The sequence below is a fragment of the Doryrhamphus excisus genome, linkage group LG16 (genome assembly GCF_037039965.1).
Source record: "Doryrhamphus excisus strain RoL-2023G ecotype Guam linkage group LG16, RoL_Dexc_Guam_v1.1, whole genome shotgun sequence".
Taxonomy (NCBI): domain Eukaryota; kingdom Metazoa; phylum Chordata; class Actinopteri; order Syngnathiformes; family Syngnathidae; genus Doryrhamphus; species Doryrhamphus excisus.
The window spans coordinates 16,899,459-16,915,318 of record NC_136372.1 but is presented as its reverse complement, the minus strand read 5'-3'; the positions used below and the strand labels follow the sequence as shown (position 1 = coordinate 16,915,318).

General features: G+C 35.5%; 2 protein-coding genes across 2 annotated transcripts in view; both read right to left on the bottom strand.

The window, feature by feature from the left end:
• myo15aa (myosin XVAa) overlaps positions 1 to 7,672 on the bottom strand; it is a 48,263-nt gene extending 40,591 nt beyond the window's left edge. The window contains exons 1-2 of the mRNA XM_058050348.2: positions 7,500 to 7,672; positions 3,857 to 3,948 (exon numbers count right to left, since the gene is read on the bottom strand). The gene's annotated coding sequence lies outside the window, so the exon portion shown is untranslated. The remainder of the gene's footprint in view (positions 1 to 3,856; positions 3,949 to 7,499) is intronic.
• A 1,382-nt stretch (positions 7,673 to 9,054) lies between these two features.
• On the bottom strand, positions 9,055 to 15,255 carry drg2 (developmentally regulated GTP binding protein 2). Its single transcript, XM_058050361.2, has 13 exons — positions 14,885 to 15,255; positions 14,530 to 14,690; positions 14,347 to 14,436; positions 14,223 to 14,283; positions 14,048 to 14,138; positions 13,889 to 13,961; positions 12,787 to 12,877; positions 12,599 to 12,696; positions 11,433 to 11,509; positions 11,265 to 11,353; positions 11,131 to 11,189; positions 10,560 to 10,613; positions 9,055 to 9,382 (listed from the first exon to the last, which is right to left on the bottom strand). Exons 1-13 carry the CDS (start codon positions 14,946 to 14,948, stop codon positions 9,296 to 9,298), a joined length of 1,095 nt encoding a protein of 364 aa, XP_057906344.1. The 5' UTR covers positions 14,949 to 15,255; the 3' UTR covers positions 9,055 to 9,295.
• Between the last annotated feature and the right edge of the window lie 605 nt (positions 15,256 to 15,860).

Genomic DNA, 15,860 nt, shown 5'->3' with positions numbered 1-15,860 from the left:
ATGCAGGACGGCTGAGCTGTTGCTAAACTGTGTCTGAGAGGCAAAGCCACACAAGAGTCAAAACACAAACACCTGTAGTCCCCTTGGCGGACATTGAGTAGAAAACACTTTGTTTACTGTGTCTCTTCTTTACGGCGAAGGTTCACCCTCATCAATGTTGCACACTGGCGTCTTAGCGTGGGGGTTTCGGCTGATTCATGGCTAAGCGTTGCAGCCACGAAGCTATTTTAACAGGGTAGTAGAGGGACTTGACGTTTTTGTTGATTTCTTGTCCCGATTCCATTAATGGTAATGGTTTAATTTCATTTGAACATGCATCAGATTACAATTGAATGCATCACATAATCAGTTCCCAGTTCCACATGTCCAAAAGGAGTAGGAAGAAGCAAAGCTTATTAAATCCTACCCCTCCATCTGGTACTTTTGCAATCAGGAACTGTTACATTTGTTCACTTCCTGCTTTCCCAATATAATTTTTATTTATTTTAATTTTAATTAATTTGTTTTACTTAATTGTATTAATTTTTATTTTTTAATTAATTTTTTGTTCACTTCCTGCAGTCCTAATATAATGTTAATTTATTTTAATTTTATTTAATTAATAAATTTCTTTTTACTGTTTTATTTTAATTTTATTTAATTGTAATTTTTATTAATTTAATACTGAATTTTATTTAATTGTAATTCAAATTCAACAAATCAGTAACTGTTACATTTGTTCACTTCCTGTTTTCCTAATATAATTTTAATTTATTTTAATTTTATTTTTGTACTTAATTTTTTATTTCATTATTTTATTTTAATTTATTATTTATTATTATTTTACAAATGACAATTAAATAAAATTAATACTTAATTTCATTAACTTTTATTATTATTTTTATATTTATTTTATTATCTTATATATTATATATTTATATTTATTTTATTAATTATTTATTTGTAAAAAAAATATTACTTTTTATTAATTATTTGTATTTATATTTTTTTTCACATACCCAAGTACGAGGTGATTGGCTCATCGTTGTGCATTGTTTGATTTCCTTACTCAATCCATCCCATAGTTTGATTCCACATACTGAAATGCTATGGCTAGCATAATGTAGTCCTAGCATATAAAGTGTTTTAAATGTACTTCTTCCCTGAGATCATATTTCTCCTCTCTTGTAGATCACCTCGTTCTTTAACTTTTTTTGAAGATCTGGCAACTTTTTCCACGACTTTATCATCCCAGTCAGAGAAACAGCCCTCCCTGGCCAAGGTTAATATGTTGAAAATTGCCCGATGTTAATTCATTGACGATGAGCTGATATTCAAGGAGGTCATCTCAGTGGCAGATATGAATGTTTGATGACCGCCGCTGTGTTCTGGCTACACGGCGCGGATAAAACATTCATCGCAGGGCGCTCTAAATATATCACAAAGCGTCGCCTACCGCCCTGGCACGCTCCGCGACCGACATATAATACATGCGGGCAAGTGTCAAGGGGTTAACAGCCAGATAGCACAGAGCAGATGGAGGCTAGATAACACGTAAGCGACAGGAAAGAGCTTGTGACTGCGACAAATAAGGTCACTTGCCGATTAAATCAACATGTGTGGAGTTAAACCCCCCCCAAAAAAATATTGTTATATTATTTTATTGACTAATAGACATGGTCACAAAAGGACGGAGAATGGAACCAGCAACCTTCAGGCTGAGAGACGACCACGTCTGACAGTTGAGTTTGAACCTAAAAATCATCAGGTTGTGAGGCGAGTGAAAGATGGAGTGACAGAGGAAGAGGGCGAGCATCTTCTCAGACAAAGAAGGTGAAAGCATCGAAGCATGAGAGGGGGAGGGGGGTTGTGCGGGGGGGGGGGGGCGGTCTCGGGTTTCTTGTGAGCCTTTAAGCTCCATTCAAGTCGAAACCTTCGCTGCTAGCTTATACTGCTGCAGGACAATGTCGGACACCCGCTGCTGTTAAAAGTGACTGATTGTGTACAGAAGCACTGTCAAGGTCTGATCCTTTGGGGGGGGGCGGGGGGGGGGCAAGGGGGGCGAGGCCCCCATGTTTTTACATGGAAGCATCGAGTGCCAGCAAATTGATAAAGAAGCAGGGAAGTACTATTGAATTGGAGTTACATTTGTTCATTTATAATCATTTTGCATTGTTTCTGCATGGAGAAATATATTTTTTGTTCATAATTTTATGCATATTTTGAAAAAATAGATTCATAATAAATAATAATAAGAATTATATATATAATTTATAGAAATATTTTACAGAAATATAATTTATTATATATATATAATATATAATAAATAATTCTTTTTATAGAGAATAATTATTGTTTTTCTGCTGAAACAACTGAAATTAATTAGGGCTGTCCAAAAATGAGAGGTACTGAAAAATATAGTATTTTTGTTCATATTTTTATGTATATTTTAGAAAAAATAGATAAATCATATATAATAATAAATATAATTTATTATATTTATATATATAATAAATAATTCTTTTTATAAAGAATAATTATTGTTTTTCTGCTGAAACAACTGAAATTAATTAGGGCTGTCCAGAAATTAGAGGTACTGAAAAATTCATTTTTTCGTTCATATTTTTATGTATATTTTGGAAAAAAATTGATAAATATATAATAATAAATATAATTTATTATATTTATATATATTATATATAATAAATAATTCTTTTTATAGAGAATAATTATTGTTTTTCTGCTGAAAACAACTGAAATTAATTAGGGCTGTCCAAAAATGAGAGGTACTGAAAAATATAGTATTTTTGTTCATATTTTTATGTATATTTTAGAAAAAATAGATAAATCATATATAATAATAAATATAATTTATTATATTTATATATATAATAAATAATTCTTTTTATAAAGAATAATTATTGTTTTTCTGCTGAAACAACTGAAATTAATTAGGGCTGTCCAGAAATTAGAGGTACTGAAAAATTTATTTTTTCGTTCATATTTTTATGTATATTTTGAAAAAAAATTGATAAATATATAATAATAAATATAATTTATTATATTTATATATATTATATATAATAAATAATTCTTTTTATAGAGAATAATTATTGTTTTTCTGCTGAAAACAATTGAAATTCATTAGGAATGTCCAATAATTAGAGGCACTAAAAAAAAAATATTTGCTCATATTTTTATGTATATTTTGAAAAAAATATAAATTATTTTATCTATTTATATATATATTATATATAATAAATAATTCTTTTTATAGAGAATAATTATTGTTTTTCTGCTGAAAACAACGGAAGTTTATTAGGAATGTCCACAAATTGGAGGTACTGAAAAATAGATTTTTTGATAATATTTTTATGTATATTTTGGGAAAAAATAGATAAAAATTATTAAAAAATTATTATATATAATAAATAATTCTTTTTATAGAGAATAATTATTATTTTTCCGGCTGAAAACAACTGAAATTAATTAGGGATGTCCAAAAATTAGAGGTACTGATAATTATCACCTATTATGTGTTCATTCCACCACAAGAGATGGTCATGTTATACATATCGATATCAGCTCATATCGGATATTGAGAGCTGGACAATATCGATTTTCGAAACACATGCCTAAAAAAAAGACTGGAAGGAATTATCAAATCGCTGGAAATTTCCTTGGCCCCGTGGTGGGTCATTTTACAGCCGCAATCAATATAAAATGCACTTATTGAAATGTGTTTGTGTTTCCAATTCTGTAACTACTCTTTACACTTTTACCTTTTTAACCCATTTCCTATTTTCTCTCAATTTAGAGGAAAAAGACAAATCATGAATTCCCCCCAAAAAATAAACATGCAATAATCCGGACTTACCTTCTTGGGCTAGGTTTTACCACAATCCCTGCTCATTGTCTGTCTGGACCTCCAAGATCTTCCCTGGTGCATCTGCTAACGCTTTATAGCCCCTGTTCATGGACACACACACATACACACACATACACACACACACTGTGATTGTGTGAACAAATATTTGCAAAATATATACATAGGACAGTACTGCTAGTATGGTATAGTCAATGCATCATTTTTACTTTTCTTAGTAAACATATTTTCTTTAGTGTGTGTGTGTGTGTATAGCAGAGTAAACAACCGGACCAAACCATTGTGTGGTTAAATTGGTGAGACACACACACACACACACATTAAGCTATCATTGTCCCACACTGGTCACCAACGTCACAGCTTGGTGAAACCCCTGATGGAAGGTTTTAAAGTGTGTGTGTGTGTGTGTGTGTGTGCTTATCAGTGCTCCACACACACACCACCAATAGGATGAAAGGAGCTCCTCCTCCTATTCGTTTTTTAGCGTAACCCGTAAGTCAAACCTAGCATCTCAATAAGCATCAAAACACCCAATGTAACCTCAAGATGTTACACCGAATCACTGTGGAATTTGGTGTGTCCCTCTAGTGGACTGGCATGGACAAAAACATGGCCGCCACCGAGAAAAACATCTTTGCATTGGGGCCCCATGGAGACTTGTTTTCCTTCTTTGTTTTATTTTCCTTAAATGCGGCCCGTGACAAACCCTCCATCAAAAAAAAAAAAGTGGAAAAATCTGCAGTAATTTTACAAAAATAGTGTTAAAATATTAGGAGCAAAACGTTTTTTTTTATTTTTTTAAAAAGCTGGGATAGACTCCAGCACCCCTGTGACCCTCGTGAGGAAAAGCGGTAGAAAATGAATCAATAAATGAATGAATGAATAAATAATTATTTTATATTTATTTTATTATATTATATATTGTATTTCTATATTTATTTTATTAATTATTTATTTCTAAAAAAATGTATTACTTTTTTATTAATTATTTGTATTTATATTTTTTGTCACATACCCAAGTACAAGGTGATTGGCTCATCGTTGTGCATTGTTTGATTTCCTTACTCAATCCATCCCATAGTTTGATTCCCCTCCACCAAAAAAAACAAAGTGGAAAAATCTGCAGTAATTTTACAAAAATAGTGTTAAAATATTAGGAGCAAAACGTTTTTTTTTTAATTTTGTATAGTTTTTAAAATAGTATTGTATAGCAATATTTTTTAATAGTGTAATATTATAAGAAAAAATTGCTTTACACTCATAATATTATGAGAAATAAAACAAAAGGTTAGATTAGCATGTAAAAAAAAACAATATAAGATTTAAAGTTTAACTATTATGGTCATAAAATTATGAGAAAATTTCTAAAAAAAATAAATAAAAAAAACAGCAGCAATATTACGACAATAAAGTAAAAAGTTGCATTTTTACAAAAAATAGACTTGTGATATTGTGAGGGAAAAAATTATGTAATTTTAGCAGAGTTGAAATATTTAAAAATATTTTTTTTATTTAGAGTTGTAATATTGTGAGAAACCAAAAAATTAATAATTGTAATTTTTTTTTACAACATTTCCAAAGATTATATTTTACATCATAAAACTGTGATATAATACTATGTCATATTGCATACTTTTTTTACTCCAAGATGTAATATAACTTCCAAATGCACCTGCCGGCCTCAGTAAGCCTCGGTAGCGTGCACATGAAGGGCGAGCAAACAGGGGAACAAGGCAGGCTATTAATGTGTTTGTTTAGAGGGTCCCGCCATGTCTGTTCAAACACAACTTTCCGGTTTGTTCTTTTAGGAGGCGACACAAGCAGGGATTTTCGGACATTGTACGAGTTTCCTCGCTTGTACTTTTATCTCTTTGTGTCGCCATCCGGAACGAACAACACAACAAAGCACTTCTGTCATTAGTGGCTTATATTTTGTTCCTCAAACACACCACATTATCGGTGAAAGGTTTGCTTCTTGGAAGATGATTAAGCAAGGCCGTAGGATTGTACTTTTTTTCTTTTTTAACGGGGGTCAACCGGGAACATGTCTTTAATGATATACGCAAATAGTTTTTGCTTGTATTGTATAACTTTGTACTGTAGAGTGTACAGGAAACTGATGGTTAAATTCAATACAACACTGCCCTCTTGTGGCGAAACGGCATACATAATATAAATTCAGAATGTCTGTTCTTTTTTTCACACAATAAAATTAAAAAAATTATTTTGTGGTTAAAAAAAATGTTAAAAATATATTGTAATTCAGTTCAACATTTTGGTTGGAAATGAAACAGTAACAAAAATCTGACAATAAATATAAGCAATATTTTTTTTTTCAGTTCAATGTCCAAAAATCCTCCAGACTGTCCCTCATACCAGGAATATATTCTTTTTTTCACACAATAAAATGTTATTTTAACAAAAAAAAAATATTTTGTGGTTACAATTTTTTTTTTTAAATATATTGTAATTCAGTTCAACATTTTGGTTGGAAATGAAACAGTAACAAAAATCTGACAATAAATATAAGCAATATTTTTTTTTCAATTCAATGTCCAAAAATCCTCCAGACTGTCCCTCATACCAGGAATATATTCTTTTTTTCACACAATAAAATGTTATTTTAATAAAAAAAAATATTTTGTGGTTAAAAAAATTTTTTTATTAAATATATTGTAATTCAGTTCAACATTTTGGTTGGAAATGAAACAGTAACAAAAATCTGACAATAAATATAAGCAATATTTTTTTTTTCAGTTCAATGTCCAAAAATCCTCCAGACTCTCCCTCATACCAGGAATATACACGTTTTAAAATTATAGTTAATTACAACATTTTAGCTTATAGTGGGAGTGTGCGCGGTGCAAAATATGGTTGGGGTTTTTCATTATTTTCCAAACGTACATTTAAAAAAAAAACAAAACAAAGAAAATGTCTAATATTTAGAATTATTTATAATCCATTTGGTCGTGTTATCGTGTCATTTCAAGCCGACAAGTCGACAAAAAAAATACAAAAATACGGGAGTGTGCGCGGTGCAAAATATGGTTGGGGATTTTCATTATTTTCCAAACGTACATTTAAAAAAAAAAAAAACAAAGAAAATGTCTAATATTTATAATTAATCCATTTGGTCGTGTTATCGTGTCATTTCAAGCCGACAAGTCGACAAAAAAAAATACACAATCTGGATAAGGTACTACTCATTTTTGGCTTGTCACACGAGAGTATCTACAGTAGGTCTGCAGTATGTTTTGGCATAACATTAAATATGACAGGAAGTAATACACAGAAAGATCTGTAAAAAAGTACTCACCTTTGCTTAATAAATGCAATGACACTGCGAAAAACTGCATAATTAAAGTATGGCAACATGAAATAAGTTCTGCAATTTGGCATTGGGACACATATGTGTATATATACATATGTGTATATATATATATATATATATATATATACACAATATATATATATATATATATATATATATATATATATACACAATATATATATATACACACATGCTAAAGAGCTTTAGCTTGTATACACACTCTTACACACAGTCATCTAACAGCATCAGGTGTCATGTCGGCTTCACACACACACACACACACACACGCCCAGTTCACTGCACCTGCGTTTCTCCTCTTCCGCTCCTCTTCTCGCCGTTCAACCGTCTCTCGCTCTCCACCACGCCTCGCCGCCGCGCCGCTACCACCCGGAAGACATCTTCAAGCAGACTTGTTTAATCAGGACTTGACTCTTTTAAGAACAAGAGTGAGCCTCTCTCTCTCTTTGGCAAAGTCTACCCGTTATACCCCCCCCCCCACACACACACACACTTCCCTCCTCGACCAAGAGATCCTCCTCAATTTTTAATGCCGCCATTGTGTTTGTGAATGTGTGTGTGTTTGTATTGCCTGGGGAGTCTAAAGAAAAAATGGAGACAAGCAGCTGGGTGGTTGGGGCAGGGGGGCCGAAAGTGGTGGTGAGGGGGGGTGAAAAGGTACGCTGGTAGAAAGTATACCGGCGTTAAAGTTCCGCCGTTATTTAAAAGTGACTTTTTAAATGACGCAAGCGCAACAGTACGTTGTTCAAATGGTATCATTGCGTGCACAGGCTTTGCTACACATCTTAAAATACAGACCCGGTGTTCTGTTATTTAGTTTGTCTGGTGTTAGCACTTTAGCACACTTTAGCACAAATAGCTAGGCTACTTCCTTCATTGTTAGGTTGTTATTCATTCATTTTCTACCGCTTATCCTCACGAGGGTCGCAAGGTGGGTGCTGGAGCCTATCCCAGCTGTCTTCGGGTGAGAAGGCAGGGTACACCCTGGACTGGTGGCCAGCCAATCACAGGGCACATATAGACAAACAACCATTCACACTCACATTCATACCTATGGACAATTTGGAGTCGCTAATTAACCTAGCATGCATGTTGTTGGAATAATTTTACTTTATTTTAGTTTTATTGTGTGCGAGATTCATGCACATTCATTTTCTACCGCTTATCCTCGCGTGCTGGAGCCTATCCCAGCTATCCTCGTAGCGAGAGGCGGGGTACACCCTGGACCGGTGGCCAGCCAATCACAGGGCACATATAGACAAACAACCATTCACACTCACATTCATACCTATGGACAATTTGGAGTCGCTAATTAACCTAGCATGTTTTTGGAATGTGGGAGGAAACCGGAGTACCCGGAGAAAACCAAACGCATGCACGGGGAGAACATGCAAACTCCACACAGAAGATGACCAAGGGTGGGGAAAGACAAAATAAGAAGCCAAAAAGTTACCACTTCCACACAAAATAGGAGGAGAACTCATTCATTCATTCATTTTTTACCGCTTTTCCTCACGAGGGTCACGGGAGGGTGCTGGAGCCTATCCCAGCTGTCTTCTTCGGGCGAGAGGCCGGGGTACACCCTGGACTGGTGGCCAGCCAATCACAGGGCACATATAGACAAACAACCATTCACACTCACATTCATACCTATGGACAATTTGGAGTCGCTAATTAACCTAGCATGTTTTTGGAGTACTCGGAGAAAACCAACGCATGCACGGGGAGAACACGCAAACTCCCCACAGAGATGGCCGAGGTATTGGGATTGAACTCGGGTCTCCTAGCTGTGAGGTCTGCGCGCTAACCACTCATGATGCATGAAATTAAAACAAGCACATTTTGTTTTTATGTTAAAGTTAGCTGGCCTTTATTGATCGTTTCTTGGCGTCTCCACCCATCAATTTATGTTGCTGAACCAATTCAAAAGGGATCTATTGCGTAATCGTATTAAAAATCATATAAGGAGATTTACGGATGTATAGTAGTAGGAGTTTACGGTCACTTTTTTTTTTTTTTTTTTTTCCCCAGCCAATTTAGAAACACCTCCCGTCGCGCCTCCAAAACGACTGAAGCTGGTTTTACTTCTTGACGATCTGGATGACGTCCTCGTGCTCCATGATGTGCGTCAGGCCCACCCTCTGTGGACTGTACTTAGTGCTGGTGCCCTGCAAATGGAACACAGTCGGGACTGTGGCTGCAAAGGGGATAATTTGGCAGGATTTCAACTCGCAGACAAACCTAACACTGGTCCTCCATGTACTGTATATATTTATACATATAATGTGATGTGAAAAGTTTTAATTTTACATAAATATTGTAATATGAAATATAAATTGAAATTTGGCTTGAACTCAGAATATTATGAGGAACAAAACAAAAGGTTAGATTAGCTTGTGGAAAAAAAACAATATAAGATTAAAAGTTGAACTATTATGGTCAAAAAAAACAAACAAAAAAAGGCAGCAATATTACAAGAATAAAGTAAAAAAATCCAGTTTTACGAGAATAGACTTGTGATATTGTGACGAAAAAATTATATAATTTTAGTAGCAGAGTTGAAATATTTACAAATATTTTTTATTATATTTTTATATTATATTATTTATTTATATTTGTTTATTTAGAGTTTAAATATTGTGAGAAACAAAACAAAACAAAACAATATAAGATTAAAAGTTGAACTATTATGGTCAAAAAAAAAAAACAAAAAAAGGCAGCAATATTACAAGAATAAAGTAAAAAATTCCAGTTTTACGAGAATAGACTTGTGATATTGTGAGGAAAAAATTATATAATTTTAGTAGCAGAGTTGAAATATTTACAAATATTTTTTATTATATTTTTATATTATTTATTTATATTTGTTTATTTGGAGTTTAAATATTGTGAGAAACAAAACAAAACAAAAAAAAAACAATATAAGATTAAAAGTTGAACTATTACGGTAAAAAAAAAAAAAAAAAAGGCAGCAATATTACAAGAATAAAGTAAAAAATTCCAGTTTTACGAGAATAGACTTGTGATATTGTGAGGAAAAAATTATATAATTTTAGTAGCAGAGTTGAAATATTTACAAATATTTTTTATTATATTTTTATATTATATTTATTTATTTATTTTTGTTTATTTAGAGTTTAAATATTGTGAGAAACAAAAAAATAATAATTGTAACTTTATAGTATACTTTATATCATATAACTGTGATATAATACTATGTCATATTGCATACTTTTTATTCCAAGATATAATATAATTTCCGGATATATATTACCGGAATTCATCTGGTAGGTAGACAAACCCTGGTTTCAGTCCAACACACTGTACTGCTACGTGAACACTTACCCAAACCAGAGCGTACTTGAACTGGCTCGCTAAGGTCCGGTGGATCCGATGACACTACGGGCAGACAACCAAACGGTCACCACATTGTATGTCCTGTCAACACGCCAGTTAGCCATCGTATGATTGGCTAGTATCCGTCGTATTTGATAAAACATTTTAGCTAGAAAGGACACAAGATTAGTAGAAGTTGTCTTAAAGGAGACCCATTATGCTAATTTTCGGCCCTTTGTATTGACTTGTGGACTCCTGTAGAGCAGCTACACACAATAACACGCACAGAAAGCTTTCTAGAGTTTCCAGAATCTGCACCTATTCCGGCTGTATTTCCAAAACGGTCTGTTTTGTTGTGTCCTCCGAACACGCCCACTCCGCTGTGATTGGTCCCTGCTTGGAAGTATGAAGATAGCAAGCTAGCACAGTACCTCAATCACTTTGAATGAAAATGGCTAATGTTTGTTTTAAAACACGCCTTTTGCTACATTCTTGCGTCAGTTCAAAGCCAGTCGGAAAAGGTAAGACTCATTTTGGGGCTTAACTCGACAGGAGGATATCTGCAGTAGCATTTACTGACCACGTGTTCCACGCTGGCTCCTCTTCTCATAATGATGGCGTCGCTGAAGTCTGGACGCTCTGATGGAGAAAGGGGGTGGGGGGGCACGGCTTAGTCGAAAAGGATGCATCGGTAGTATGAAGATGCGCACATACCTCCTCTTTTTTTGGTAAAAATACAAATCAAAGCCAGGTATTCCCAAAGCGTCTCTAGAAGATAATCCAAGTTGAGCTTCATGCCGCAACTACGGAAGAAAGAGCACTTAGTCTGATCACTAATTTGAGCGTAAAAAAAAAAAAAACGAAACGGTCGCTATGGCCGACCTGATGACGACACTGTGAGGTCTGCGAGCCAGGCGGTCCACCTCCTCGATGGAGATTTGGTCCACCTTATTGTACACCTAAAAAACACACAGAGGAATATCACAGCGTCAGCCATTTTTTTTTCCGATTTTAAGATTTCACACTTTGTTCGGTGGTCCTTGAACGCACCACAGTTACGTCAGGATGAGGGACTTTCCACAAAGCAAAATATATTATTTATAAATGGAACATTTACATAGTTATATATATATATAGCATAGAAGAGCCCTCTTGACATGAAATAACAACCCTATAGTCGCCGTTCCATTCGTATTACCCAATATTGTAGACATAATAAGAGACATTAAGACATGTAAGACATTAATAAGACATAATATGTTAGCTTTAGGAGAGTTGCTTGCGTGGTTCAGTCCTCAATGTGACATTACTGACACATACTGGCCAGTGTAGAATACTACATGCAATCACATCGTCTTTGTATGAGTCTTCTGAATGCCCTATATATTTGTATTTTATTTCATTTAGCCGTTTTATACCTGAAAATGCTACATTTAGAGAGGAAAATACACTTAATTTACATATTTTTTAAACCATTAATAAGCATTAATAAGTATTGTTAACTAATTCACTAAATAGAAGACAAACTGGTTCTTAAATCAAACACACACACATCTATACCTTGTCGCTTGCAGGGGTCAAATGACCTGCTAAATGTAGCGACAATGGTTGCCAACACTGATCCCCCATGCTACATCTTCTTATTCTCTAGCAGGTCAGGTGCGTCTGAGGGAGGCCCGCATGGGAAAAGCCTCCTGCCAATGAACTTCAAATTCACAAGGGTCGCGGGGGTGCTGGAGCCTATCCCAGCTGTCTACGAGCGAGAGGCAGAGTCGACCCTGGACTGGTGGCCAGCCAATCACAGAGCACATATAGACAAACAACCATTCACACTCACATTCATACCTACGGACAATTTGGAGTCGCTAATTAACCTAGCATGTTTTTTTTTTTTGGGGAATGCGGGAGAAAAATGGAGTACATGCAAACTCCACACAGACATGACCGAGGGTGGAATTGAACCCTGGTGTCCTAGCTGTGAGGTCTGCGTGCTAACCACTCGTCCACCGTGCAGCAACTTCAAATCAACGCCTTTAAAAGAAACTTACGTATAGACAAGGCATGTATACTCTGTTGCCGACGATGACGTCGATGAACTCGTCCGGCGTGCTGTCCTCCCTGAAGAGGACTTCTGCGTTAAAGATTTCTGGGGTTTTGTGTCAAAGGCATCATAAAACCGCTGCTTGCGTTCCTGTGTTTTTTTTTTTTTTTTAATTTGATAGCAGTGAAAGGATACTGTATTCATGAAGGATGAGCTGAACCAGCTTCTCGGAGCAGTGTGTGAGAGGAACTGTGGAGTTGTACGAGAGGCCACCGCCTTTCTTTTGCTACAGAGAGACATAAAGAGGATAAATATGAATACAAATAAAATCTATTTCATGAAAAGCAATTTGGGATCAGGCCAAACTGAGGAAAAAAAAAAAGAAACAGAGACAGCAATGGGCAGACTCGCATGCCCGGACCACCAAAGGCTATTTGAATCAGGCGGTCAGCATGTGGAGGACTTGTTTTGGAGACAAGAGGCCTCTCGCTCCCCAGAAGATAATCATAACAAGTCAATGTGACATTTTTGTGTATGTTAGCAGAAATACATATGTTAGCATATACCGTATTTTCCGGACTATAAGTCGCACTTTTTTTCATAGGTTGGCTGTTCCTGTGACTTATACTCCAGAGCGACTTATAAATGAAAAATTGTTACATAAACACTGGACACCTTTTCTGTTTGTTTATTTTTTGTGTAGCTGAATAACCATTGTGTTAGCATATCTTACACCAATTAGCATGTTCTATATTATTTTATTATTGTTAGAACTTGCCTTCCAAGACGACGTAATGTCTGTTTTGGTCAAGTAGTTACCCGCAAAAAATGCGACTTATGTATGTTTTTTTCCGACCTAATTATGCATTTTTGGCCTTGTGCGACCTGTAGTCCAGAAAATACGGTACTTATAACTAACATTTTTAAAACCAAATGGAATAATGGGTATAAAATATTTAATAAGTGCAATAGGAAACCATTCAGGTATTTTCATGACTGAGTGTTTCCGGATCCACACTTGTATGGCAGGCAACAGAACAGATTCTCACTTAGAGTTACGGTGTCAAAATGACTTTACTAAAATGGTCATTATGGTATGGTAATGGTATGTATTGTACATATTTACTGTATTGATATTTGGAATTTTATATAACGTTATTTTTGCATTTGTAAATAAGAATGTGTTCCTAAATTGCTTGCCTGGGTAAATAAAGGTAAAAAAAAAAAATCATAACAACAAAGCTGCTGGTGGTGTAACACTTTGTGTTTTTATGCTATGCACTTCACAAGAACCTACCTTGAAATATATATTGGGTTTGAGTCTGTTCAGCCTGATGCCCACTGACTCCAGCTCTTTTTCTAAAAGTTCTCTGGAGGAAGAAAAAAAACCAAAACACAACAAATATAATGACCGTACTCCACACACACACACACACACAAAGATTGCATCACCCACCTTTGCACATCACCTTTGGTGGCATCCAGCATCATGATGACCACGTCTGCTGTCCTGGCGACGGCAATGACCTGACGACCTCTACCCTTTCCTGTACAGACGTCAGAGGTGCATCACATGTTGTGTTATCGGAGCGCTACTAGCATATGCATACAAGTAAATAAGCAAAAACTACCTTGAGCGGCACCTTCGATGATTCCTGGCAAATCCAACAACTGGATGTTGGCGCCTTTGTACTAAGAGTGGGAAAAAATGAGCTTGAGTGGAATAGTGTGTAGATGATGATAAGGCGAGAGTACCTCAATGACTCCTGGTATGCAGGTGAGGGTGGTGAACTCGTAGGAGGCGGCTTCACTGGCTGTTGAGGTCATCAAGCTGAGGAAGGTGGACTGCAGGGCGGACACACGTTACATGAGAGTGACGTCAAGTTAAAAAAAAAATAATAATAAAGGATCCCCGGTTATTACAGGATGTTGACATACCTTACCCACAGAGGGGAAACCGATAAGAGCAACTCGCGCATCTCCAGATTTCATAACATCGAAACCTTCTCCTTTGGCCCCCGCTGACTTGGAGGGTTCCAAAAGCTGAGCTCTGTATTTGGCTAACTTGGCTTTCAGCAAGCCCAGATGGTACTCCGTGGCTGTGGAAAGAAGGCAGCACTGTCAACTGTCATCTTCTTATGTAAATACACATGACAACCACAAAAACAAACAAATATGAAACGAAAATACTTTATGGTAGCAAGTACAGCAGTTCTTATTGTAACATGACACTGCCATATAACATAAAAAGTTATTGCTTGGTTGCTAGCAATAAAATTCGGCACTCTCTTACCTTTGTTTTTCTGCGTCCGAGAAATTTCTTTCTCTATTTCAGAGATTTTCTCCAAAATCCCCATAATGTGTCTTCAGATGGACTGCAGTTCGACTATCCGAGCAAGTAAACCGACACACAAACGTGTCACTTTAGCTTTGTTAGCTAAACCCGCTACAAAAGCGAAGCAAGTGGATTCTAACAGCTGGCAAACCATAAAAAAGAAGCCGAATTAAACCCACATATATTTAAATGAGGACCAACATTCAGATAGTGAAGCGTCTGCGGATTAAAAGACTGAAATTGTAGACATTTACACTTAAACGTAAGATCCACTCATCCACGGCATGCTTTACTCGAGCCAAAGCTCGCCACTGGGGGCGCTACTTCTTCTATTTTTATTGTTACAGGGAGATTAGCAACCAGAGGGTTGAGGCATTACCGCCACCCTTTGGTCCGGAGGGGGAACAACAGCACAAAAATCAGCAATGGCGTCAATGTTTACGAATTAAATTGTAATAATAAAATAAACCATCATTTTCCTGTAGAATTTACCAGCAGCTGGGTTTGTTCTTCTTATCAGTCGTTACTGTTTTCATGTGCATTATCTTAAACGTATTTTTATAGATATTTTTTTCTACTTAATAATTGTTAAGTAGTAAAAATGTAGCAAAGTGCAATGCAATGAGACGGGTGTTATTTTCTGCATTCTGCATCACATCAACACAATCACCAAATGTAACCAGTCAATGAAAGTTACATTTATGGAGCTCCATGAGCTGTCTAACATGTTAAATTATCCAATTTAATTTGTCCACAAATACGAGGAAGAGAACATAATTCGTTTCAACTTTGTAGCTGCAGTATTATTTATTAAATGAAAGTTTTCCCATTGCTGTAACAATTTACACCACTAGATGGTAGTGTTTCCCCATTTAAATATAGACCCCGCCCAGTTATGTCGTCATACCCGGAAGACTACAGCACGCTTTGGCTA

What these genes read in the sequence shown, in the direction of transcription:
- drg2 (XM_058050361.2), bottom strand. Translation starts at nt 14,948, where the DNA reads ATGGGGATTTTGGAGAAAATCTCTGAAATAGAGAAAGAAATTTCTCGG. An exon ending in CCTCACAGTGTCGTCATCAG is followed by an intron (nt 11,354 to 11,432) that starts GTCGGCCATAGC and finishes TTTCTTCCGTAG; the next exon opens with TTGCGGCATGAAGCTCAACT. An exon ending in GAGCCAGCGTGGAACACGTG is followed by an intron (nt 10,614 to 11,130) that starts GTCAGTAAATGC and finishes GTCTGCCCGTAG; the next exon opens with TGTCATCGGATCCACCGGAC.